Source organism: Takifugu flavidus, chromosome 20 (genome assembly GCF_003711565.1).
Source record: "Takifugu flavidus isolate HTHZ2018 chromosome 20, ASM371156v2, whole genome shotgun sequence".
NCBI classification, from domain to species: Eukaryota; Metazoa; Chordata; class Actinopteri; order Tetraodontiformes; family Tetraodontidae; genus Takifugu; species Takifugu flavidus.
Genome location: NC_079539.1, coordinates 7,034,288 through 7,059,505, shown reverse-complemented (window position 1 = coordinate 7,059,505; position 25,218 = coordinate 7,034,288). Strand labels below are relative to the sequence as shown.

Sequence of the window (25,218 nt, the reverse complement as noted above, 5' to 3'; positions counted from 1 at the left end):
ATAGAGGAACCAGAAGGAGGACAGAAGGAGGAACCAGAAGGAGGACAGAAGGAGGACAGAAGGAGGAACCAGACGGAGGACAGGAAGGAGGAACCAGAAGGAGGACAGAAGGAGGAACCAGACGGAGGACAGAAGGAGGAACCATTTCCATCACATACTGACCAGAATTCCCAGGCTGGTGGAGAAAAACGGGGAGGTGAAGTCGATCACCTGACTTCTGGCTGAATTAATGCTGAAGGAGGTGACGGCCAGGTGGGCGGCGCCACTGAGCAGATCCCCAACCAGCCCCGTCCACCGCCCGTTCTTCAGACCGCCGTACTTCCCGTCGCCTACGATGTAGAGGTCAAAGGTGAAGCCCATGTCCTCCGCCAGCTTCTCCAGAAGGTCAATGCAGTATCCATAGCAACACTTCTTGTGGTCCTTTGGGACGGACGTGTTTGGAGAGCCGAGGTCGTGGAACAGGTTCTCCAGAACAGAGGAGTCATTGGTGAGGGGGTCCAGGCACAGCTGTCCTGCAGGACACAGGCCGTCTCCGTCCACCTCCCGGGTGAAGACGAACGGGTGCTCCACCAGCGTCACCACGCGCACGTGCAGCCGCGCCGCTCCACGCCACGCTCCTCCCACACCTGAGCCCTGCCGACCTGGCCACGCCCCCGGGTCCATCACCACCTTCCCCCGGCGCCAGCGCCCCAGCCGGGTCCACGTTGGCTGGCCAAGAGGGTCCAGCTGGAGGGACCAGACGTAGTGGTGGGCCTCCGAGACCAGAGTCCACGGCCAGAGTCAGGGACACGAAGCCACTGCGACCCTCAAAGGCCGTGGAGGAGAGAAACCTGGGGGGGGAGGGGGGGGGAGGAGGGGAGGGGAGAGGAGGAGGGGAGGGGGAGGGGAGAGGGAGGAGAGAGGAGAGGGGAGGGGAGGGGAGGGGAGGGGAGAGGAGAGGAGAGGAGAGGAGAGGAGAGGGGAGGGGAGGGGAGGGGAGGGGAGGGGAGGAGAGGGGAGGAGAGAGGAGAGGAGAGGAGAGGGGAGGGGAGGAGAGGAGGGGAGGGGAGGGGAGAGGGGAGAGGAGAGGAGAGGAGAGGAGAGGAGAGGAGAGGAGAGGAGAGGAGGAGAGGGGAGGGGAGGGGAGGAGGGGAGAGATGGGAGAGGAGAGGAGAGGAGAGGAGAGGAGAGGAGAGGAGAGGAGAGGAGAGGAGAGGAGAGGAGGGGAGACGTGAATAATCACAACAGTGAAGACTTCTGTCTGCTGCCCCCTCGTGGCGGTGTTTGGCACTACAGAGGAGATGACACCGAGGAACCTTTGTGGTTCACTGGCTCAGAACCATCAGAGAACCAGGACATCTCCAGGAGGACATCTCCAGGAGGACATCTCCAGGGGGACATCTCCAGGAGGACATCTCCAGGGGGACATCTCCAGGAGGACATCTCCAGGGGGACATCTCCAGGAGGACATCTCCAGGGGGACATCCAGTGTTTCCAGATGACTTTGGGTTTGAGTCCACCGCTGGATTCGACTCGTTATCATGACTGTTCTGTGGTGGACCACCAGGACCGGAGGGTGAGAAAGACCAGGACGGTCCAGTGGTCACACCATCTGAGCCCCGCTGCAGGCTGCCACACACACCCACACACACACACACACACACAACCCAACACCCCCCCCCCACACACACACACACACAACCCAACACCCCCCCCCCACACACACAGACACACACACACACACACACACCTACCTGACGTGCACATCTACTTGAGCTACTACTACTTTAGCCGTGCCGGAGCTCGCACCTGTTGGCTCACCTGCCTCTCTGTGTTTCGGGGGGGGGGCATTTGAGCGTCCCCCCTCACCTGTCAGGAGAAGTTAGCTTCATTGTGGATGGACCAGATCAGAAATCTCTGTGGACCCGAGTGGTGAAACGTGAGGATGACTCATGTTCTAAAGACAAAACAGGCTGCAGCTACCTGCCTCAGCCAGCAGGGGGCGCGGTCCCACCGCCAGGTCACCTGTGGACCCCCCACCCCCACCCTTTTAACCTCCTTCACCTCTGTGTGCTGGAACTGTGCACGTACACTGTGACCTCAGCGTGTGGGAGGAGCCTACCTGGCCAGGTACGGCCCTGAGCCGCCCCTGTGGTGCTGCTCATCCATACAGTTGGTGGTTCCAGGTGCCAGTGCCAGGGGGGCGTTGCTCAGGGCCGCCGTCCCCACCGCCCTCGCCACCAGCTCCAGCGAGTCCTGGACGTAATGATCCAGAGACGGCGAGCCCATGACGCCGTGGGCCAGGAGGCCCAGCGGCAGACCTTCGGTCCGGAGCTCCGCCACGTCCTGGCTGTCCCCCAACACCCAGTGGAATTCTGGGAGCATCAGGCGAGCGGCCAGCGTCCACAGGCGCCGCACCTCCCGGACCGGGCAGCCGAACGTGACCAGAGCCACCGTGGACGAAGGTTCCCTCAGAGCCTCCAGCTGCTGCAGGACCTGCTGCTGGTCCAGCTGAGGAGACGGGGAGGAAGGTGAGGACGGCGGCAGCCTCAGACTGACCACAGAGCCCAGGTGGAAGCGGCTGCAGTTCCTGATGAGGAACAGGAAGTCCCCCACGTCCCAGTCCTGGCACAGCAGGACGCTGACGTCCCACCAGCCGTTCCTCATCAGCAGGGAGAGGAGCAGGCGAGCGGCCGCCGCCTCCACGGAGCACATGGGCATCTGGAAGTGCAGGGAATTCTGTGGAGAGAGGAGACCTTCAGATGGGAAGGGTGGAGGAGGAGGAGGAGGAGAACCAGGGGGAGAACCAGGGGGAGAACCAGGGGGAGGAGGAGAACCAGGGGGAGGAGAACCAGGGGGAGGAGGAGAACCAGGGGGGAGGAGAACCAGGGGGAGGAGGAGAACCAGGGGGAGAACCAGGGGGAGGAAGGAAAGCTGGAAAATGGGATGGAGGGAATTGTTCTCCATCCTCAATTTGTTCCTGCTGAACAAACATGGTCTGAAATTCATGAATCTCATTAAACACACACGTGTGTGTGTGTGTGTGAGTGAGTGAGTGTGTGCGTGTGTGTGTGAGTGTGTGTGGGTGAGTGTGTGTGAGTGGGTGTGTGTGTGTGAGTGCGTGTGTGAGTGAGTGAGTGAGTGAGTGAGTGTGTGTGAGTGGGTGTGTGTGTGTGTGAGTGTGTGAGTGAGTGAGTGTGTGTGAGTGGGTGTGTGTGTGTGTGTGAGTGAGTGAGTGTGTGTGTGTGTGTGTGTGAGTGAGTGAGTGTGTGTGTGAGTGCGTGTGTGTGTGAGTGAGTGAGTGTGTGTGTGTGAGTGCGTGTGTGTGTGAGTGAGTGAGTGTGTGTGTGTGTGTGTGTGAGTGCGTGTGTGTGTGAGTGTGTGCGTGTGTGAGTGCGTGTGTGTTAGTGAGTGCGTGTGTGTGTGAGTGCCCATCTGCCTCAACACCCGACTTGGACCAGCACCAGAACCTGGACCCATCCCCATCAAAGTCCCCCTCCACACACACCCATGCACACACAAACACCCACAGTGATCATTTCAGCACGATCCCAACGCGGTCCCAACACGATCCCAACACGATCCCTACACGATCCCTACACGGTCCCAACACGATCCCAACACGATCCCAACACGATCCCCACACGGTCCCAACACGATCCCCAACACCGGTCCCAACACGATCCCAACACGATCCCCACACGATCCCAACACGATCCCAACCGGATCCAACCGGATCCCAACACGGTCCCAACACGATCCCAACACGATCCCAACACGGTCCCAACACGATCCCCACACGATCCCTACACGGTCCCAACACGATCCCAACCGGATCCCAACACGGTCCCAACACGATCCCCACACGATCCCAACACGGTCCCAACACGGTCCCAACACGATCCCTACACGGTCCCAACACGATCCCAACTGGATCCCAACACGGTCCCAACACGATCCCCACACGATCCCCACACGGTCCAACACGATCCCCACACGATCCCAACACGGTCCCAACACGATCCCCAAACGATCCCAACACGGTCCCAACACGATCCCCACACGATCCCAACACGGTCCCAACACGATCCCCACACGATCCCACAGGTGAGGTGGGTTTCCAGGAACCCTGCTTGTGACTCCGATCCTGCCTCGGAAGGAAACGGATCCTTCGGAAGCTCTGCGTCAGGAATAAATGAATATGATAATCCCTTCACCTTGGCTGGTCTCCTCCCCCAGGACCAGGACCAGGACCAGGACCAGCACAGGACCAGGACCAGGACCAGGACCAGGAGCAGGTCCTGCTCATGAATGTGGGTCTTGAATAAACAGGTCTGCAGAGCTCCCTGATCCCCCATCACCCCATAATCACCCATAATTAGTCCTGATGAGTCTTGACCCTCAGCCCTGCTGGTGGACTGGTGGTCCACTTCTGCTCAGACTTTAAGGTTCTGAGTGGTGGCTTGAGCTTCTCCTGTGTTCCAGCTGGGCTGGACCGAACAGAGACCAGCCTCCAGAACCAGAACAGAACCATTTCACAGCAGCAGGAAGTATCTGACCCCGGGCTCCGTCTAATCTCTGGTCTTCAGGAGCCGTTTCAGGAGCTCTTCACACGAGCTCTTCCACCCGTCACGTGGTTCTAACACGTTCACCTGTGGGTTTATTGTTTTACCTGGCTGTGGCGCGTGAACTCCCGGCGGACGACGCTGACCACCGGCACCTGAAGCGCCTGCGACACGAACTCCAACTTGACAAACTCGTCCCGGTTCCGTGGGAAGGCGACCACGGCGGAGACCCCCTGGACGACCACGGAGTGACACACGCTCTTCACGAAGGACAGCGGGTCCTCGTCGGCGGGGCTGCCCGCGGAGGGCGAGGGGAAGGCGGGCAGCTCACCGAGTCCGGACCCGACAGCCATGACGACCTCCAGGGACAAATTGAACGGCAGCAGCCCGGCCCGGTTCAGGGCTTCGACTGCCGCCAGGACAGAATCTCGGGGCGCGAACACGCGACTCTCCCTGGTTGCAGCTTCCTCGCGCTTCCGCGCCTGGTTCCGGTTCCTACTGGATCCCCGCGGGGTGTTGACGGAGCCTCTTGTCCTGAGGCTTCCGGGTCCGGACGCACCCACACTAGTTTGCAGCCCGCTCCCCATCAGACCCGGTTCTGCCTCCCAGCCTTCAGAACCGGGCAGCACGCGAGGGTGAACGTGCAGAACACCGACCCGAAACCGTGTGACCGGTCCGTGTGAGGACTTGGCACGGCTGCGGGTGCGAGCGAGCGCACGGCGGCAGGAAGACGAGGGCGCACAGCAGCAAACCCGCACGAGCAGGTGGACCGCTCATCTTCATCCTCATCTTCATCATCCTCCGCGCCGCACAGCCGCACCGGTGCTCCGGTCCAGACGGAGAACGGTCGATCACCGGGGCCGCCGTCCCGGGCCCCCGCGACACCCAGAGCACGCGCTGCTCGAGCGCCTGGTCCGGCTCCGGGTCCGGCTCCGGCTCCGGGTGGCGACAAACTTGTGGGTTCCTCTGCGAACAGGCTGGTGAGGCACGAGCCGCGCACGAGCAAAGTGTGACCTGGCAAAGTGTCGTTTGTCATCTCAAAAGGTTCTCATCCTGTCTTCGGGCTTTGGACCGGGTCGCCCAGCACTAATATTCCAACAGAGGAAACGAAGCTCCGGTTCCGCCCGAACTGAATCCACAACAGATCCTCCTCCTCCTCATCATCATCATCATCATCGCAGGGGAACTCCAGCGAGGACAACAACGCGCACGAGGACAAGAGTCCTGAACGCGCGACTCAACCTCGATACTGACGAGACCTCCAGCACGAGAGCGCGGGCTGATGATGCGCGCGCTAAAACGTTCCCTCACAGTCTCTCTCTCTCTCTCTATCTCTCTCTCTCTCTCTCTCTCTCTCTCTCTCTCTTTCTCTCTCTCTCTCTCTCTCTCTCTCTCTCTTCTCTCTCTCTCTCTCTCACACACACACACCACACACACACACGCACACACACACACACCTGTCTTTTTAGTTCTGTCTTTGTGAGGACTTCCACAGATGTAACAGATTCTCCTCCTGAACTAAACCTTCACATCAGGTTTGAGGGCCTCACAGAATATTTTGAATTTGTGAGCCAGACAAAAATGTCCTCACTTCTCTAGTAATCTGTATTTTAATCCCCCCCCCCCCCCTCTCTCTCCTGCCCCTCTCTGCAGATCAAAGGTCATAACTGGGATAGTGGTTAGTAATGATTAGTAAGGGCTAATGAGGATTAATAATGGCTAATAATAGTTAATAATGATCATAAACCATTATTAATGGCTTATGATCATTATCAACCATAATGATTATGAATAACACTGATTATTAGCCTGATGGAGATCAATCACTCTGATTGATCAGGGACGAGACAGAGGAAGCTCCTCCCACCAGGAGCACCTGAACAGCCAGGAGCAGGATCAAAGAGCAGCTCAGGAATCCTGAAAAGACCTTTGATGTTTATTCATTCATCTTTCTTCGCTTCATCATTGTTATTCTCTTCTTCTCAAATACACAAATATCACTGGTTAATATATAAGTGGCTGATTATTATGGGATGGGAAAGCTCAGCTCTTCCCGGCAGGACCGATGAAGGACGCCTTTGACTCAGCGTCACTTTCCAGCAGGTTCATGTGAGAATGTGAAGTCACTTTTCAGGATGTTTGTTTCTCTGAGCCCAGCTCAGGCGTCACCTCGGGGGGGGGGGGTTAGCATGAGTGCTAAAAGTGTCGTCCTGCAGCACTTCACACCTTTGATGGACCAGCAGCCTCTGAGGAGCACCTGCAGAGGAACAGCCTGTTTGAGATGTTTCAGTCAGGCTTTAGAGCTCACCACAGCACAGAAACAGCACTTCTTAAAGTCACTAATGATCTTCTCATAGCTTCCGATCATGGACTGGTCTCTATGCTGGTTCTGCTGGACCTCAGTGCTGCTTTTGATCCAGTAGATCACAGCATCCTGTTACAGAGACTGGAACATGTGATTGGGATTAAAGGGACAGCACTAGACTGGTTTAGATCATATTTATCTGATCGATACCAGTTTGCCCATGTCCACGGCGTTCCCTCCTCATACAGTAGGGTTAGCCATGGAGTTCCTCAAGGTTCTGGACTCGGACCAATCCTCTTCACATTGTACATGCTTCCCTTAGGGAACATTATTCGGCAGCATGGGATAAATGTTCATTGTTATGCTGATGACACTCAGCTCTATTTATCCATGAAACCAGAGGAGACAGAGAAGTTAGTGAAGCTCCAGACCTGTCTTAAAGACATAAAGTCCTGGATGTCTTCAAATGTCCTCCTCCTTAACCCAGGAAAAACTGAGGTCATGGTGTTTGGTCCTGAACCTCTCAGGGACAGATTAGACATCTCCTCCTCAGTCAGTCAGTCAGGACGCCAGAGAAGAACCTTGGTTCCGGACCCTGACCCTCATGCCTGGGTTTTCTCTGTTAGCTCAGGTATCACAGCAGCGCCTGACTGATGGATTGAATTGATCGGCTCCCTTTAGATCATTAATGATGCATTTTAGCAGCAACAGTCTCCTCATTTAAAAACCTAAACGTAGTTTAGCAAGGGAGCATTTCCAGATTAGCCGTCTCATCAGAGAGACGTGATCCATCCTGCTGGAGGGGATTGAACCAGCAAACATCAGCAATACGGAATCAATACCTCTCAATTATCTCATCTCTGAACATTCTCACTCATCTGGCAGAGGATGCTAGTTAGCATTGATTCACAGCACGAGCTCATTTCTGTGGGTTGATGCTACAGTAGCATCATGCTAATGTCCTGTGTCACTGATACGTTTAGAGAGCAAAACACAACAAACATGTTGACCAAAGAAGCCACAGAATGCTAACAGCACTGGTGAGCTGAAAGGAGCCACAGAATGCTAACAGCACTGATGAGCTGAAAGGAGCCACAGAATGCTAACAGCGCTGATGAGCTGAAAGGAGCCACAGAATGCTAACAGCGCTGATGAGCTGAAAGGAGCCACAGAATGCTAACAGCACTGATGAGCTGAAAGGAGCCACAGAATGCTAACAGCACTGATGAGCTGAAAGGAGCCACAGAATGCTAACAGCACTGATGAGCTGAAAGGAGCCACAGAATGCTAACAGCACTGATGAGCTCAAACCTTGGGGAATGCAGACAGACTGAAATGTGTCAGACCGTTAAAAGCTTTTGGGTTGTGCTGCAGAGGGGGAGCTCAGTCTGACGTCTCATCACTTCTAACAAAGCTAGCATTTGGCTAACGAATGCAGCTAGCGCCATTGTCGGGAGCCTGGGACGGTCTCGTTCGGACTGAAGCAGCAGCGAACACCCCAGGAAGTGCACGAGACTCCCAGCTGGAGGTCAAAGGCCATCAAGCCCTTTGAAACCCGCCCGGGTTGACTCATGCTGTAATCTTGTGTTGCCAAGGTCACAGCACTGAGGGAGGGGCTGGGGGCGGGGCCGGGGGCGGGGCTACAGCTCTCAGACCAGTTCTAATGACACCATGTCATGAAAGACGAGGTCCAGTCAACTGGGACTTCGGTGTGGGGACGGGGACACAGTCTCATCACAGCATGAGCAAACAATAACTGATGGCAGTGAAATTTGTCATCCATGCAGGAAGTGATGATCCAGAAAGGAAAGAGCCGTGACCTCACCTTCACCTGAGGTGGATGGGCGGAGCCACGACACGACCACACATCAAAGCAGCCTTGTAAGACCCAGAGTCACTCCATTTACTGGAGCTTAGCAGCTACACGAACCACGAAGAGATGGCAGGATGAGAGCTGTTTACGTTAGCTTAGCCTTGCTTTAGCTCACCCTTTTCCCCTGTTCACTCATTTATCCTGAAACACTTATTGATAGTTTGTTTACATGACTCCATGTGATTGCAAGTGGCCCAATGCTAACAAGCCCAATGCTAACAAGCCCAATGCTAACAAGCCCAATGCTAACAAGCTCTGGAGTGCAAATGTCCACGATGGCCGTGACATGAATCCATGAGGCTGTGGGAGCAGCACCAGGCTAACGGTAGCAGTGCTGCTCGGCTCTCCTGTCAATAACAAAGGCTCGTGAGTCCAGGAGGGGGATTAAGGCGCCGGCGGGAGCTCAGACGCTTCCGATAATCCCTGTTTGGGAACGTCGCTGCAAACACCTGCAATTTCTGCTGCTCTTTACTGTCTGCTCACATCTGATAGGGTAATCCAGCTGTCCCCTGTCCTCTGACGGGGGGACACCACGGAGGAGGTGATGATGGACAGACGGGGGACCTGGACACAGGAAGAGACACAGGGAGACGCAGGGAGACACAGGGAGACGCAGGAAGAGACAGGGAGACACAGGGAGACGCAGGAAGAGACAGGGAGACACAGGGAGAGACAGGGAGACACAGGGAGACACAGGAAGAGACACAGGGAGACGCAGGGAGACACAGGGAGACGCAGGGAGACACAGGGAGAGACACAGGGAGACGCAGGGAGACACAGGGAGAGACACAGGGAGACGCAGGGAGACACAGGGAGAGACACAGGGAGACGCGGGGAGACACAGGGAGACGCAGGGAGACACAGGGAGACGCAGGAAGAGACAGGGAGACACAGGGAGACACAGGAAGAGACACAGGAAGAGACGCAGGGAGACACAGGGAGACGCAGGAAGAGACAGGGAGACACAGGGAGACACAGAGAGACACAGGAAGACACAGGGAGAGACACAGGGAGAGACAGGGAGACACAGGAAGACACAGGGAGAGACAGGGAGACACAGGGAGACACAGGAAGACACAGGGAGACACAGGAAGACACAGGGAGACACAGAGAGACACAGGAAGACACAGGAGACACAGGAAGAGACAGAGAGACACAGGGAGACACAGGAAGACACAGAGAGACACAGGAAGACACAGGGAGACGCAGGAAGAGACACAGAGAGACAGGCTGCACGTCCTGGTTCTGCCTCCGTCCTGGTTCTGCCTCCATCCTGGTTCTGCCTCCATCCTGGTTCTGCCTCCGTCCTGGTTCTGCCTCCATCCTGGTTGTGCCTCCGTCCTGGTTCTGCCTCCGTCCTGGTTGTGCCTCCGTCCTGGTTCTGCCTCCGTCCTGGTTCTGCCTCTGTCCTGGTTCTGCCTCCGTCCTGGTTCTGCCTCTGTCCTGGTTCTGCCTCCGTCCTGGTTCTGCCTCCGTCCTGGTTCTGCCTCCGTCCTGGTTGTCAGAAGTCAGATAAGCTCTTTTTCTGTCAGCGCTGAGCTAAATGAAGCTTCCTGGTGATGCGGCGCCGCTCGGCTCAACGTTCCCAGCGTTCCTCGGTCCTCCTCTGTCTGGTTTATTTCTGCTCCACAATCTCACTGGGACTTTGGGATATTTGGGTCATTTTCAGTTCAGCAGGAACTGCTGTGGCTGTCGGTTCTGGTCTGGCCCAGTTTCAGCCTGGAGCTCTGCTGGTCTCCTTTATCTGAACATCCCAAACATCTTAAATGTGCAGGTGGAGACGATGCCAGAGCAGAGCAGGAGCAGATCAGAACATCTGGAGCAGATCAGAACATCTGGAGCAGAGCAGAACATCTGGAGCAGAGCAGAACATCTGGAGCAGATCAGAAGATCTGGAGCAGAACAGAACATCTGGAGCACATCAGAACATCTGGGGCAGATCAGAACATCTGGAGCAGATCAGAACATCTGGAGCAGATCAGAACATCTGGGGCAGATCAGAACATCTGGAGCACATCAGAACATCTGGAGCAGAGCAGAACATCTGGGGCAGATCAGAACATCTGGGGCAGATCAGAACATCTGGAGCAGAGCAGAACATCTGGAGCAGAGCAGAACATCTGGGGCAGAGCAGAACATCTGGAGCAGATCAGAACATCTGGGGCAGATCAGAACATCTGGAGCAGATCAGAACATCTGGAGCAGAGCAGAACATCTGGAGCAGATCAGAACATCTGGAGCAGAGCAGAACATCGGGGCAGATCAGAACATCTGGAGCAGATCAGAAATCTTGGAGCAGATCAGAACATCTGGAGCAGATCAGAACATCTGGGGCAGAGCAGAACATCTGGAGCAGGCTCACACTGCTGTTCCAGCTTAAACGTCCACTCAGGCTGAAGCTCCGTCAGCAGCTCCTCTGATTGGATGGGACGAACAAAACTCCGCCACCCCAGAGCGCCGCTCGTGACCATCTGAGACCTGCTGATGGCTGATTCACCTCAACCTGCTCGGGCGCCATTTTGAAGCCGTGTGTGTGGGTGTTGTGAGAGTGGTGGCGTTGTGTGTGTGTGTGTGCGGTGTGTGGGTGTGTGGTGGGTGTTGAGTATGTGCGATGTGTCGTGAGGGGTGTGGGTGGGTGCGGGGTGTGAGGGGTTGTGGATGTTTGGCTGTGGGGTGTGTGTGTTGTGGTGTGTGTGAGAGGGTTATTTTATTGTGTGTGTGTGTGTGAGTGTGTGTGTGTGTTGTGAGAGTATGTGTGTATGTGGTGTGAGTGGGTGTGTGGTGTGTGAGTGGTGGTATGTTGTGTCTGTGTGTGAGGTGTCGTGTGTGTGTTGTGAGGGGTGTGTGTGTGTGTGGTGTGTGTGAGAGTGTGTGTGTGTGAGTGTGTATGTGTGTGTATGTGTGTGTGTGAGTGTGTGTGTGTGTGTGTGTGTGTGCACGCGTGCGTGTGTGTGTAAGTGTGTGTGTGTGTAAGTGTGTGTCCTTGTGTGTGTGTGTGGGGAAGCCATGGATAATGACTAGTGATCAGTCACGGGACGGTGAAGTGCTCCGCCAACTCTCTAGTGCAGGTCTGGACCTTCTGACCTCAGCTGGGGAAATAGTTGGACGGTGGGAGGATTATTTTGAGCAATCCCATGACGCCAGAGACTGGGGACTCTGAGGAGGACTCTGAGGAGGACTCTGAGGAGGACTCTGAGGAGGACTCTGCCACCACCCAAGCCAAAGTCACCATGGTAGCTAGCTCCTCAGTGGCAGGGCATCAAGGGTGGGTGAGATCGACCCCGAGTACCTCAAGTCTCTGGATGCTGTCAGGCTGTCCTAGCTGACCCACCTCATGTAGCAGTCAGAAACAGCCCCTGGAGTGGAAGACCAGGGTGGTGGTACCGGAGCATGGTTGGTGGGGGTGGTGGTGGTGAGGGTGGTTGGGTGGTTAAGGGTGGTTGAGCGGTGGTGGGTGGTTGGTGGGTGGTGGTGAGGGTGGTGGGTGGTGGTTGGTGGTGGTTGAGGGTTGGTTGAAGGGTGGTTGAGGGTGGTTGGTGGTGGTTAAGGGTGGTTGAGGGTGGTTGGTGGTGGTGGGTGGTGGTTGAGGGTGGTTGGTGGTGGTTGGTGGTGTTGAGGGTTGGTTGAGGGTGGTTGAGGGTGGTTGGTGGTGGTTAAGGGTAGTTGAGGGTGGTGGGTGGTGGTGGGTGGTGGTGAGGGTGGTTGAGGGTGGTTGAGGGTGGTGGTGGTGGTTAAGGTGGTGAGGGTTGGGTGGTGGTGAGGTGGTTGGTGGTGGTTGAGGGTGGTTGAGGGTGTGCTGGGTGGGTGGTTGGTGGTGGTTGAGGGTGGTTGGTGGTGGTTTAAGGGGGTTGAGGGTGGTGGGTGGGGTGGGTGGTGGTTGAGTGTTGAGGGTGGTTGAGGGTGGTGTGGTGGTTAAGGGTGGTTGGGTGGTGGTGGAGTGCGTGGTTGAGGTGGTTGGTGGTGGTTGGTGGTGGTTGGTGGTGGTTGAGGGGTGGTTCGAGGGTGGTTGGTGGGGGGTTAAGGGTGGTTGGGGTGGTGGGTGGGGGGGGGGTGGTGGTTGAGGGTGGTTGTGGTGGGTGGTGGTGGTTGAGGGGGTGGTGGTTGAGGGTGGTTGAGGGGGGTTGGTGGTGGTTAAGGGTAGTTGAGGGTTGGGGGTGGTGGTGGGTGGTGGGTGAGGTGGTGAGGGTGGTTGAGGGTGGTTGGTGGTGGGGGTAAGGGTGGTTGAGGGTTGGGGGGGTGGTGGAGGGTGGTTGGTGGTGGAGGGTGGTTGGGGTGGTTGGTGGGGTGGTGGTTGAGGGTGGTTGGTGGTGGTAAGGGTGGTTGAGGGTGGTGGGTGGTGGTGGGTGGTGGTTGAGGGTGGTTTGAGGGTGGTTGAGGGTGGTTGGTGGTGGTTAAGGGTGGTTGAGGGGTGTGGGTGGTGGTGGGTGGTGGTTGAGGGTGGTTGGGGTGGTTGACGGGTTGGTTGGTGGTGGTTAAGGGTGGTTGAGGGTGGTGGGTGGTGTGAGAGGTGGTTGGTGGTGGTGGTGGTGGTGGTTGAGGGTGGTTGAGGGTGGTTGAGGGTGGTTGGTGGTGGTTAAGGGTGGGTTGATGGTGGTGGGTGGTGGTTAAGGGTGGTTGAGGGTGGTTGTGGTGGGGAGGTTAAGGGTTGGGGGGTGGTGGTTGAGGGTGGTGGTGGTTGAGGGTGGTTGGTGGTGGTTGAGGGTGGTGGTGGTGGGGTGGTGGTGGTTGAGGGTGGTTGGTGGTGGTTGGTGGGGGGTTGAGGGTGGTTGAGGGTGGTTGGTGGTGGGGGGTGGTGGTGAGGGTGGTTGAGGGTGGTTGGTGGTGGTTGAGGGTGGTTGGTGGTTGGTGGGGGTGGTTGAGAGGGGTGTTTGGGTGGTGGTTGGTGGTGGTTGGGGTGGTTGGTGGTGGTGGGGTGGTTGAGGGTGGTGGTGGTGGTGGTTGAGGTGGTTGGGTGGTGTGGTTGGTGGTGGTTGGTGGTGGTGGTTGAGGGTGGTTGGTGGTGGTTGAGGGTGGTGGTGTTGGGTGGTGGTGGTTGAGGGTGGTTGGTGGTGGTGGTGGTGGTTGAGGTGGGTGGGGTGGTTGGGGTGGTTGGTGGTGGTGTTTGGTGGTGGTTGGTGGTGGTTGAGGGTGGTTGAGGGTGGTTGGTGGTGGTTGAGGGTGGTTGGTGGTGGTTGAGGGGTTGAGGGTGGCTGGTGGCAGCTGATGTCTCTCTGACTCTAATCAGAACACTTGTGACGGCAGCGCTGCAGGGGCTTTTTCAGCAGTGAGCAGATGAATGTGCACATCATCCGCTCTCACATGCTGCACGATGAGGCGGACACTTGCAGCTCCTGCGGCGCTGGAGCTTCACAGTGGTGTCAGAGCCACACGTGAGACGGCACGAGTCAGTTAATGTCGGTCCATCATGGTATCACACACAATACACACATTCAGATTTCCATCGTTGTGAGGACCTGTGAACACATGGTTCATTTCTTCAGTGTGGACTGATGCCTTAGATAGTGCGCGTGTGTGTGTGTGTGTGTTGTGTGCGTGTGTGTGTGTGCGTGTGTGTGCGTGTGTGTGTGTGTGGCTGAAGCAAGCGTTTCTGAATATTAGTGATCACATGGATCCAGCTCCAACAATCGTGGCCCCCAGTGATGAAAGCTTTGAGCCCCAGCTGAACCTCTTCATCATCACTGGTCTGCATCAAGTCACATGACCCCATGTGGAGGAGGAGGGAGGAGCCAGAGATGGAGGAGAAGAGGGAGGAGCCAGAGGTGGAGGAGGGAGGAGAAGAGGGAGGAGCCAGAGATGGAGGAGGGAGGAGAGAGAGGGAGGAGCCAGAGATGGAGGAGGGAGGAGAAGAGGGAGGAGCCAGAGATGGAGGAGAGATGAGAAGAGGGAGGAGCCAGAGATGGAGGAGGGAGGAGAAGAGGGAGGAGCCAGAGATGGAGGAGGGAGGAGAAGAGGAGGAGCCAGAGATGGAGGAGGGAGGAGAAGAGGGAGGAGCCAGAGATGGAGGAGGGTGGGTGATGTGATAAAAATGAGTCTTATCAAAGCTGCTGTAATGAGTTGGAGGATAAAAAAGCAGAAGATGGAGGAAGATGATGAAGAAGAGGAAGAATCACCAGAGAATTAAATGCTGATAAACCTCCTGCACAGCCCCCCCCCCCATCTGAGGACCTAACAGCTCCGACACAAACACCAGCGCTGTTAGCAACGCTAAGGCTAACAGAGGCTAACAGAGGCTAATAGAGGCTAACTAACCTCTCTCTTCCCCTCCTCTCCTCCTCCAGGAGTTGAATACAGATATTTGGGAGTGGGGGGGGGGGTCTATGTGCTCCTGACTCCCCTCTGAGGAGTCGCCCCCCAGCGTGGGGGGTGTGTGTGTGTGGGGGGGGTTAGAGGGGGGGGCTTGATTGTTTCCTGTGTGTATTGATCTCTGATGTCCCAGCAGGATAATTAACGAGGCAGCATTAGCGCTCAGACCCGTGTTGGCAGCAGCGTTCCAGACTCCATTTCTGCTCCATATTTCTCCTCCCTCCCTCTCCAGACGCTCCGTGTCCAGACGTCCGTGTCCAGACGCTCCGTGTCCAGACGTCCGTGTCCAGACGTTCCGTGTCCAGACGTCCGTGTCCAGACCCTCCGTGTCCAGACGCTCCATATCCGACCCTCCGTGTCCCGACCCTCCGTGTCCAGACATCCGTGTCCAGACGTCCGTGTCCAGACGCTCTGTGTCCAGACCCTCCGTGTCCAGACGTCCGTGTCCAGACGCTCCGTGTCCAGACCCTCGTGTCCAGACGTCCGTGTCCAGACGTCCGTGTCCAGACGTCCTGTCCAGACCCTCCGTGTCCAGACGCTCCGTGTCCAGACCCTCCGTGTCCAGACGTCCATGTCCAGACCCTCCGTGTCCAGACCCTCCGTGTCCAGACGTCCGTGTCCAGACGTCCGTGTCCAGACCCTCCGTGTCCAGACCCTCCGTGTCCAGACGTCCGTGTCCAGACCCTCCGTGTCCAGACGTCCGTGTCCAGACGTCCGTGTCCAGACCCTCCGTGTCCAGACCCTCCGTGTCCAGACGTCCGTGTCCAGACGTCCGTGTCCAGACGTCCGTGTCCAGACGTCCATGTCCAGACCCTCCGTGTCCAGACCCTCCGTGTCCAGACCCTCCGTGTCCAGACGTTCCGTGTCCAGACGTTCCGTGTCCAGACGCTCCGTGTCCCGACCCTCCGTGTCCAGACCCTCCGTGTCCAGACGCTCCGTGTCCAAACCCTCCGTGTCCAGACCCTCCGTGTCCCGACCCTCCGTGTCCCGACCCTCCGTGTCCAGACGCTCCGTGTCCAGACCTCCGTGTCCAGACCCTCCGTGTCCAGACGTCCGTTGTCCAGACGTCCATGTCCAGACCCTCCGTGTCCAGACCCTCCGTGTCCAGACGTCCGTGTCCAGACGTCCATGTCCAGACGCTCCGTGTCCAGACCCTCCGTGTCCAGACGCTCCGTGTCCAGACGTCCGTGTCCAGACGTCCATGTCCAGACCCCGTGTCCAGACCCTCCGTGTCCAGACCCTCCGTGTCCAGACGCTCCGTGTCCAGACGTCCATGTCCAGACCCTCCGTGTCCAGACCCTCCGTGTCCAGACCCTCCCTCTCCAGACGCTCTGTGTCCAGATGCTCCGTGTCCAGATGCTCCGTGTCCAGACGTCCGTGTCCAGACGTCCGTGTCCAGACCCTCCGTGTCCAGACGCTCCGTGTCCAGACCCTCCGTGTCCTGACCCTCCGTGTCCAGACGTCCGTGTCCAGACGTCCATGTCCAGACCCTCCGTGTCCAGACCCTCCGTGTCAGACGTCCGTGTCCAGACCCTCCGTGTCCAGACCCTCCGTGTCCAGACGCTCCGTGTCCAGACGCTCCGTGTCCAGACCCTCCGTGTCCAGACCCTCCGTGTCCAGATGCTCCGTGTCCAGACGTCCGTGTCCAGACGTCCGTGTCCAGACCCTCCGTGTCCAGACCCTCCGTGTCCAGACGTTCCGTGTCCAGACCTCCGTGTCCAGACCTCCGTGTCCAGACGCTCCGTGTCCAGACGTCCTGTGTCCAGACCCTCCGTGTCCAGACGCTCCGTGTCCAGACGTCCGTGTCCAGACGCTCCGTGTCCAGACGTCCGTGTCCGGACGCTCCGTGTCCAGACGTCCGTGTCCGGACGCTCCGTGTCCAGACCCTCCGTGTCCAGACCCTCCGTGTCCAGATGCTCCGTGTCCAGACGTCCGTGTCCAGACCCTCCGTGTCCAGACCCTCCGTGTCCAGACGCTCCGTGTCCAGACGTCCTGTGTCCAGACCCTCCGTGTCCAGACGCTCCGTGTCCAGACGTCCGTGTCCAGACGCTCCGTGTCCAGACGTCCGTGTCCGGACGCTCCGTGTCCAGACCCTCCGTGTCCCGACCCTCCGTGTCCAGACCCTCCGTGTCCAGACCCTCCGTGTCCATCTGTCCCTGAGGAGCAGGGACCTGCTTTGCTTTGTTGTTTACAGGTGGATGAAGTCTTTGGCGGTGTCGCCGTCCTTCAGGCGGAGCGGCGCCGCTGTTGTCCACTGGAGGGTTCCTGCAGCCGTGATGGATGCTCCGGTCCAAACGTCCACATCAGCCATATTTTTACAGTAATTCAGCTTTTGAGGGCTTTAGGAGAAACAGTGCCAGAGCGTGGCTGCATCCATTAAAGCTCCCAGCTAATCTGCTCTCTGCCTCCTCAGCATTCCTTCCTTCACTTCCATTTAATCAGGAATTATATTAAGTGACTCTGTTCAAACTCCAGATTTCCTCTTTTATTGTAGGACCCTTGTGGGGACACTTCCACCCCCTCGTTGCTCCTGAGTTCCCCTCCCTCTGGAGGGAGGATTGATCGGTGATGAGGGGTCATTAGATCATCGGCTCCATCAGCTGCTCAGCTTCATGTGCATCAGATAATGAGACACTTCCTGGTGGGTCACATGACCGTCCCAGCGTCCCACAGGGACACCTGGCAGCAAGTGTTCAGCAGAGAGCTCCGACCCTGAGCAGAACCCTGTCAGAACCCTGAGCAGAATCCTGAGCAGAACCCTGAGCAGAACCCAGAGCAGAACCCTGAGCAGAACCCTCTCAGAACCCTGTCAGAACCCTGAGCAGAATCCTGAGCAGAACCCTGAGCAGAACCCAGAGCAGAACCCTGAGCAGAACCCTGTCAGAACCCTGAGCAGAACCCTGTCAGAACCCTGTCAGAACCCTGAACAGAACCCTGTCAGAACCCTGAGCAGAACCCTGAGCAGAACCCTGAGCAGAACCCTGAGCAGAACCTCCCCAGCTCCTCAGCTCAGCGCCTCACCAGTGTTTTCTCTCTTGTCGGGTCTGATCGCAGCGCTCATACATCACGCCACCGCCGAAGCTCCGCCTCCCTCGGTGGGAGAATCACAGCTGACGTCTGATGGAAGAAAACTGTTTCTACTCTGTCACACACACACACCACACACCACCACACACACACCACACACACACCACCACACACACACACCACACACACACACACACACACACACCACAACACACACCACACCACACACACACACCACACACACACACCACCACACACACCACACCCACACACCACACACACCACACACACACACACACCACACCACACACACACACACACAACAACACCACACACACACCACACACACACACAACACCACACCACACACCACACACACAACACCACACCACACACACAACACCACCACACCACACACACACACACTCACACACACACCACACACACACACCACACACAACACACACCACACACACACACCACACACACACACACACAACACACACACACACACCACACACACACACACCCCACACACACACCCACACACACACACACACACCACACACACACACCACACCACACACACACAACACCACACACACACACACACACACACACACACACACACACACACACACACACACACAACACACCACCACACACACACACACCACTGTGTGTATAGAACAGGTTCCCCACCTGACTCAGGTCAGGAACGTGATCATCTCTGTCTTTGACATTTAATGTCTTTGAGTTTCTGATTTCTTTTTAAACTTAATTCAGTTTCACATTGAAGAAACGATCAACTCACCACATCAGCCATCAAGGAGGACAAAGGAAAAAACCCAGTTTGACAAAACAGAGGACACCAGCAGGAAGCAGCGTGATGGTGAGGTGGTTCCTACATGAAATGGGCTTTGATGGGAAGCAGCAGCTTTTACATCCTCCAGCATTTCCTCCCCAAAGCTCAAGACAGCTTCTCTCCTGACCTTCTGCTAGGACCCACCAGGACCCACCAGGACCCACCCCAGGAGCTGGAGGATCCACCAGGACCCACCAGGACCCACCAGGACCCGCCCCAGGAGCTGGAGGATCCACCAGGACCCACCAGGACCCGCCCCAGGAGCTGGAGGATCCACCAGGACCCACCAGGACCCGCCCCAGGAGCTGGAGGATCCACCAGGACCCACCAGGACCCGCCCCAGGAGCTGGAGGATCCACCAGTTCTGATCAACAGCTGCAGGTTACATTTGGAAATGAGCTGAGCTGGATCCTGGTTCCAGGACAGAAGGACCAGAAGGTGGGTTCACCTGCTGAAGCAAACACTCAGACTGCTTCTCCTTTTGATCCACTTCCTGCTGGATCACTTTTCCCTGTTCCCCTTTGATCTCCTGGCAGCAGATCAAAGGAGACGAGCTGCAGTGAACTTTGGACGGTCCCACAACGGCTTCAAAGGCTCCAGTTTCCTCTCTGCTGTCTGGATTCAACTACCTCCAGCAGAAGGATGGAGGACGTCCGTCCCACCATGCTAATCCTGCAGCTAACACGTGACCAGCGTGTTAGCACGATCACCTGCAGGCTCATGCTAGCATACGCCATGTGATTCCATTTGTTATCAGGGTTCGAAACTTGATCCTCTTATTTGTGCTGTGTGTTGAGGGACATCTGTGTCAGCCAAGTTGTCCTTCACGTATGACGCAACACAGCGGAGCGCCCAGGGGGCGTGGCCAGGAGTGGCGGCGTCCCTCAGGGCGCTCCGCTGTGAGCCGACGCTGCTCTCTCACAGGATTCAGAGAAGAACTCACAACCTTCGGCGGAAACCGTCCAGCTGGTTTTACTTGGGGATTCTAATTATCATAATTATCCAAAAATGTTTGTCCTCCGAGCACTTTTATCAGATCTGATTATAAAGAGGAAAATGGCTGCATGAGCGAGGGAGGGAGGGAGGGGGAGCGAGGGAGGGAGGGAGGGAGGGGGAGGGAGAGAGGGGAGGGAAGAGGAGAGGGAGAGGGAGGAGCGGGAGGGAGAGGAGGGGGAGAGAAAGGGAGGGAGGGAGGGAGAGATGGAGGGGGAGAGAGAGGCGAGGGAGGGAGGGAGAGGGGGGAGGGAGGGAGGGAGGGAGGAGAGAGGGGGGGGGAGAGAAAGGGAGGGGAGGAGGGAGAGATGGAGGGGGAGAGAGAGGGAAGGGAGGGAGGGAGAGGGAGGGGGAGAGGAAAGGGAGGGAGGGAGGGAGGGAGGGGGGAGAGAGGGAGGGAGGGAGGGGGGAGGGGGAGAGAGGGAGGAGGGGGAGAGAAAGGGAGGGAGGGAGGGAGGGAGGGAGGGGAGAGAGGGAGGGGGAGAGAGAAAGGAGAGGGAGGGAGGGAGGGAGAGGGAGGGGGAGAGAAGGGAGGGAGGGAGGGAGAGATGGAGGGGGAGAGAGAGGGGAGGGAAGGGGGAGAGGGAGGGGGAGAGAAAGGGAGGGAGGGAGGAGAGATGGAGGGGGAGAGAGAGGGAGGGAGGGAGGGAGGAGAAGAGAGGGAGGGAGGGAGGGAGGGAGGGAGAGAGGGAGGGAGAGGGGAAGCAAGCTTAAATCAGGATAATATAACTGTGCTGACACAACACGACTACTCACACACACACTCACACACACACTCACACACACACTCACACACACACAACCACTCACACACACACACACACACACCACACACACACACACAACACACACACACACACACACACACGTGACCCCACCACCGACACACTGCAGTGTTCCAGTCATCCATCCTGTCAACAGCTCGAGCCTTTTAAGCTAATTGGATGTGGGCGGCGCTCGTTAGCTGGGGCTCTGACGAGGTCACTTCCTCTCTGGAAGATTTCTGACCAACAGTCCGTCATCGTCTCCGTCATGTGACTGAAAACATCAAAGACTGTTTGTCTTTAAAGCTGATTTTCTTGGGTTTTATTACATGCGTAACTTGTGCGTAACTATCAGACAACCGGACCACATTCTTTAGGAGGAAGCCATCGCCATGGAAACTCAAAGGAACCAGAGCTCAGAGGTGGTGGCCAATAATAATAATAATAAACGAGCACTTCCTTCACATCAGAATCAGCAGCTTATTGGGGCGGTTTTACACCCTTAAACTGGTTCCTGTTCCCGGGTCTTCCTGGACCTGCGTCTGTCAGCAACAAAACAACGTTGTTGTTGTTGGTTGTTGTTGTTTCTGCTGCTCCTCAGACACACGATGACATTCACAGTGATGTGGGGTCATCCCCATGGCAATGACATCATGACCACAGGGGACCTGCTCTTAATCTGCTTTCAAAATGATTCTGGGATGTCTTTTGGGGTTTTGTCCCAGCAGGGAACCTTTAGGGTGACATTCAGAAAGATCTGGTCCACGTTGGCTCGGCTCCTCAAATGGTGTCTGAACCCAGAACCAGAAACCTTCTGGCTGAGAACAGAACCCAGTTATAGTTGGTAACCATGGATACCAGGACACCATCATAGTTGGTAAACATGGACACAGGACACCATCATAGTTGGTAACCATGGACCCCATCATAGTTGGTAACCATGGACACCAGGACACCATCATAGTTGGTAACCATGGACCCCATCATAGTTGGTAACCATGGACCCCACATAGTTGGTAACCATGGACACCAGGACACCATCCCAGTTGGTAACCATGGACCCCATCATAGTTGGTAACCATGGACACCAGGACACCATCCCAGTTGGTAACCATGGACCCCATCATAGTTGGTAACCATGGACACCAGGACACCATCCCAGTTGGTAACATGGACCCCATCATAGTTGGTAACCATGGACCCCATCATAGTTGGTAACCATGGACCCCATCATAGTTGGTAACCATGGACACCATCATAGTTGGTAACCATGGACACCAGGACACCATCATAGTTGGTAACCATGGACACCATCATAGTTGGTAACCATGGACACCAGGACACCATCATAGTTGGTAACCATGGACACCATCATAGTTGGTAACCATGGACACCAGGACACCATCCCAGTTGGTAACCATGGACACTGTTGAGGAATTGTCCTATTTCATCTTTAGTTTTCCTTAATTATTTCTTAATTCTTCTCTCTAATTCTTCTCTCTAAGGGATAAAATGGTTTCATTGACTAAAGGCCGATACGTCCTTGGTAGCTAGGCTAGTTTAATGAGCGCTGTCTCTTTAAGTAGCGTCTGCACTTTGTGCCCATGTGACCCTTCTGCCTGGTTAAAGGGAGCGGGAGATTTCAGGTGCTACCTGTCCACATTCTCACCTGGTGTCGGCTGCTGGGTGAGTTTATTGGGTTTCTTACTTTCTGCTGGCTTTGTCATCTGCTGTCATGGTGGCTCCTGCGGTGCTGTTGGGGCTACTTGGTAAAGCTAAGGATCAGTTCTGGATAAGTCTTGGGTTTGTTTGGTTTACTTGTGTCACTGTCATTGTCTCCATGCTCCTAAACTTAAATATTGATATTGTGATGTTGTTAATGGAGATGGATTTGGTGTTTGACCGTCTTTCTGAAGCTTTAAATGTTTGTTCATGTTGCTTTTTCCCTTGCTTTGGAATGTTTGATTGTTTGGCCAGCTTGTAGCAAGGATGTCCACTTCCTGGTTTGCCCAGTGGTTTCTGGGAGCTGTAGTCCAGCTGTGTTTCCTCTGGAGAGACAGAGGCTATTGGGGCTGCTGGGCTATATCACATTTGCCTTTCATACATAAATGCTTGGGATTTGCTACTTTGAATGTTATTAATGTGTTTCAAGATTTATTTGCTGCTGATATTTGATGTTTGATATTTGAATATGATGCAATGTGTATGTAAATACTGGAAAGTTGTGCTTATAATGCACATGAGTGAAACCTTGATTTCCTGGTTTCAGGTTTATTACCTGCTCACCGCACTTTGGAAATAAAAATAACAAAAGTGGAAAAATTGAAAAGAGTAATATCCTTATAGTTTGGACACCAAGTTACCCTTTCTGTGGGGAAAACAGAACGGACACCATCCCAGCTGGTCACCATGGACACCATCCCAGCTGGTCACCATGGACACCATCCCAGCTGGTCACCATGGACACCAGGACGGCGTCACATCAGAGTTGAGAACGGTTCATTCATGCTGTTTCTACTGTTCTTGCTTGAGTAGAGATCAGGTCCGTCTCACCTCCAGGGTCCTGGGGGGGTGCAGAGGTGACTGGAGGCAGGTCCCCTGGATGGGCCACACTTGATCTGGGGGCCCGATATGAGCATTGGTGGGTTTGGTGCCTTGCTCAGGGGCACCTGGGCAGTGCTCTGAAGGGGTTCTGACACCAATCCATAACTGATCGATCACCCTGGACACCTCCAGGGACGGGGGGGGGGGGGTCAGTGATGTCTCTCCTTTTCTTGTCAGGTTTGAGGATTTGGGTGACGAGATGCCTCCAGACAGACGTCAAGTTTTGAGGCACTCAGAAGTTCGCTGCGTCTCTCCGGAGACGTCCCAGAAAGACATCAACACACATCAATAATAGATGCTGTCCTGTCTGAGGACGCGACCCCGAGGACCCCGAGGACACGACCCCGAGGACGCGACCCCGAGGACGCGTCACACTTTGGTCCATTTCCTGAATTATTTTCCATCAGAACAAAAGTTTTGACTGAATCCTAATTATAATTATTCTAATTCACGAACGATTGATCGGATCTTGATGTCTCTCAGGTTTGACCCACATGACGAAGTTTAAGGAAGATTTTACATTTTCAAGTGTTTCAAGCTGTTTAAGGTGTTTGCTGCACATGCTAACAGCAACGTAGCAACGCGTTAGCAACCGACCTGTCGAAGGAAAGAAGGGAAGGGAAGGAAGGGAGGGAAGGAAGGGAGGGAAGGAAGGGAAGGAATGCAAGAATCCTCATCTAACAGTTGCTGCTGATGCTATCACACACACTCACACACACACTCACACACACACAGCTTTTTTTGTTTCTGAGCTAATTTACATTAAACAAATATAAACGTGTGAAGTGATGAAACTAGAACTCAGTTTATAATCTCTAATCTAATCTGACAGACAGACGAACGACTCAGGCTGGAGGCTGCTGCCCTCTAGTGGTTCCAGATGATCAGTGCAATCCGCCGTTTGTCACCGAGTCACGTGTTACTGACGGAGTTTTAAGTTTTTTTGAAAGTGGCTCTTCTGGTTCAGTCAAATGAGGCTGTGGAGGTGGAGACACCTGTCCAGGTGGGTTCAGAGGTCATGATTATCATGAAAATGACCTTCATGTTCCGGCCTTCAATTCTTCTTCTCGCCCTTCAGACCAGCGCTCGGTGCTCTACCGCCACCTGTTGGCCCTCACCTGAAGTTTGGCTCACAACTTTTCGGATTTTACAGCTAACTTTTGTTGGTTCAAGACTAAAATTTGAGATCAAAATAGAATTTAAAAAAAAAACCCGTTTGGTGGTGTCACGTGATGTCAGAACTGTCTGGAAAACGAATCTTTAAGAGATTCGTTGTTCCAGTATTTCGCAACTTTTACTTGGTAGTTTGCAAAAAGGGGTTTCTATGTGCACGTAACAGGACAGACGCACTAGCTAAACTAATGTAACATTTTTCAGTGTTCAGCCCTTAATTGTTTCCCAAACTGAAAGCGCGTGAACGCTTCTCAACCGACAGCTTGCGGACACTGGCCTCTGGTGGCGCTCTGTGGTACTGCACTTCATCTGCAGGGGGTTTTATTTTTAACGCTGCACATTAAGGACACAAAGAAACTGTTCTTCTGTCAGCTGGCTGGAAGATGAAATGAAATGGTTCGTATGTGCTTCTGTTGTTTGGGGTAAAATAAAAAAGAGACCCAGACAGACATAAAGAGACACATTTGAGTTTTTAATTAGATTCCCATCATTTGCGTTTTCTCCAACTCCTGAGTCAGCATGTTTTTACAGCCTGGTCAGCTCAGGTTCACTCAGACACCATCAGAAATGATGACAAGTGCTGGAGATGAAGGCGATTCTGCGTTTAAACACCAATAAAACAAAGTCACGCCACATATGACGAGTCGGCTCAGCTCCAAGACTCAACCGAAATGAGTTTGTTTTTATATATAAATCCACCTGATTTAAATGTGAAGTCATGGTTGGACTTTCAGTATTGTAGTTTCACTCTTGCATAGAAGAAATTT

General features: G+C 55.2%; 1 protein-coding gene and 1 long non-coding RNA gene across 3 annotated transcripts; one reads left to right on the top strand and one right to left on the bottom strand.

Moving 5' to 3' along the window:
* Positions 1 to 112: 112 nt before the first annotated feature.
* Positions 113 to 5,930, bottom strand: LOC130517477 (glutamate receptor ionotropic, NMDA 3A-like). Its single transcript, XM_057019389.1, is given in 5 exon segments — positions 113 to 769; positions 771 to 830; positions 2,102 to 2,718; positions 4,652 to 5,203; positions 5,205 to 5,930. Coding segments are annotated over 5 exon segments (1,986 nt in total). The 5' UTR covers positions 5,343 to 5,930; the 3' UTR covers positions 113 to 150.
* A 16,139-nt stretch (positions 5,931 to 22,069) lies between these two features.
* Positions 22,070 to 25,075, top strand: LOC130517511 (uncharacterized). Of its 2 annotated transcripts, XR_008947730.1 has the most exons (3): positions 22,070 to 22,360; positions 22,944 to 23,315; positions 23,456 to 25,075. It is a non-coding gene; the product is annotated as an uncharacterized LOC130517511 (long non-coding RNA). The 2 variants fall into 2 exon arrangements; XR_008947729.1 differs by lacking the exon at positions 22,070 to 22,360 and having other exon boundaries at positions 22,648 to 23,315.
* Positions 25,076 to 25,218: the final 143 nt, after the last annotated feature.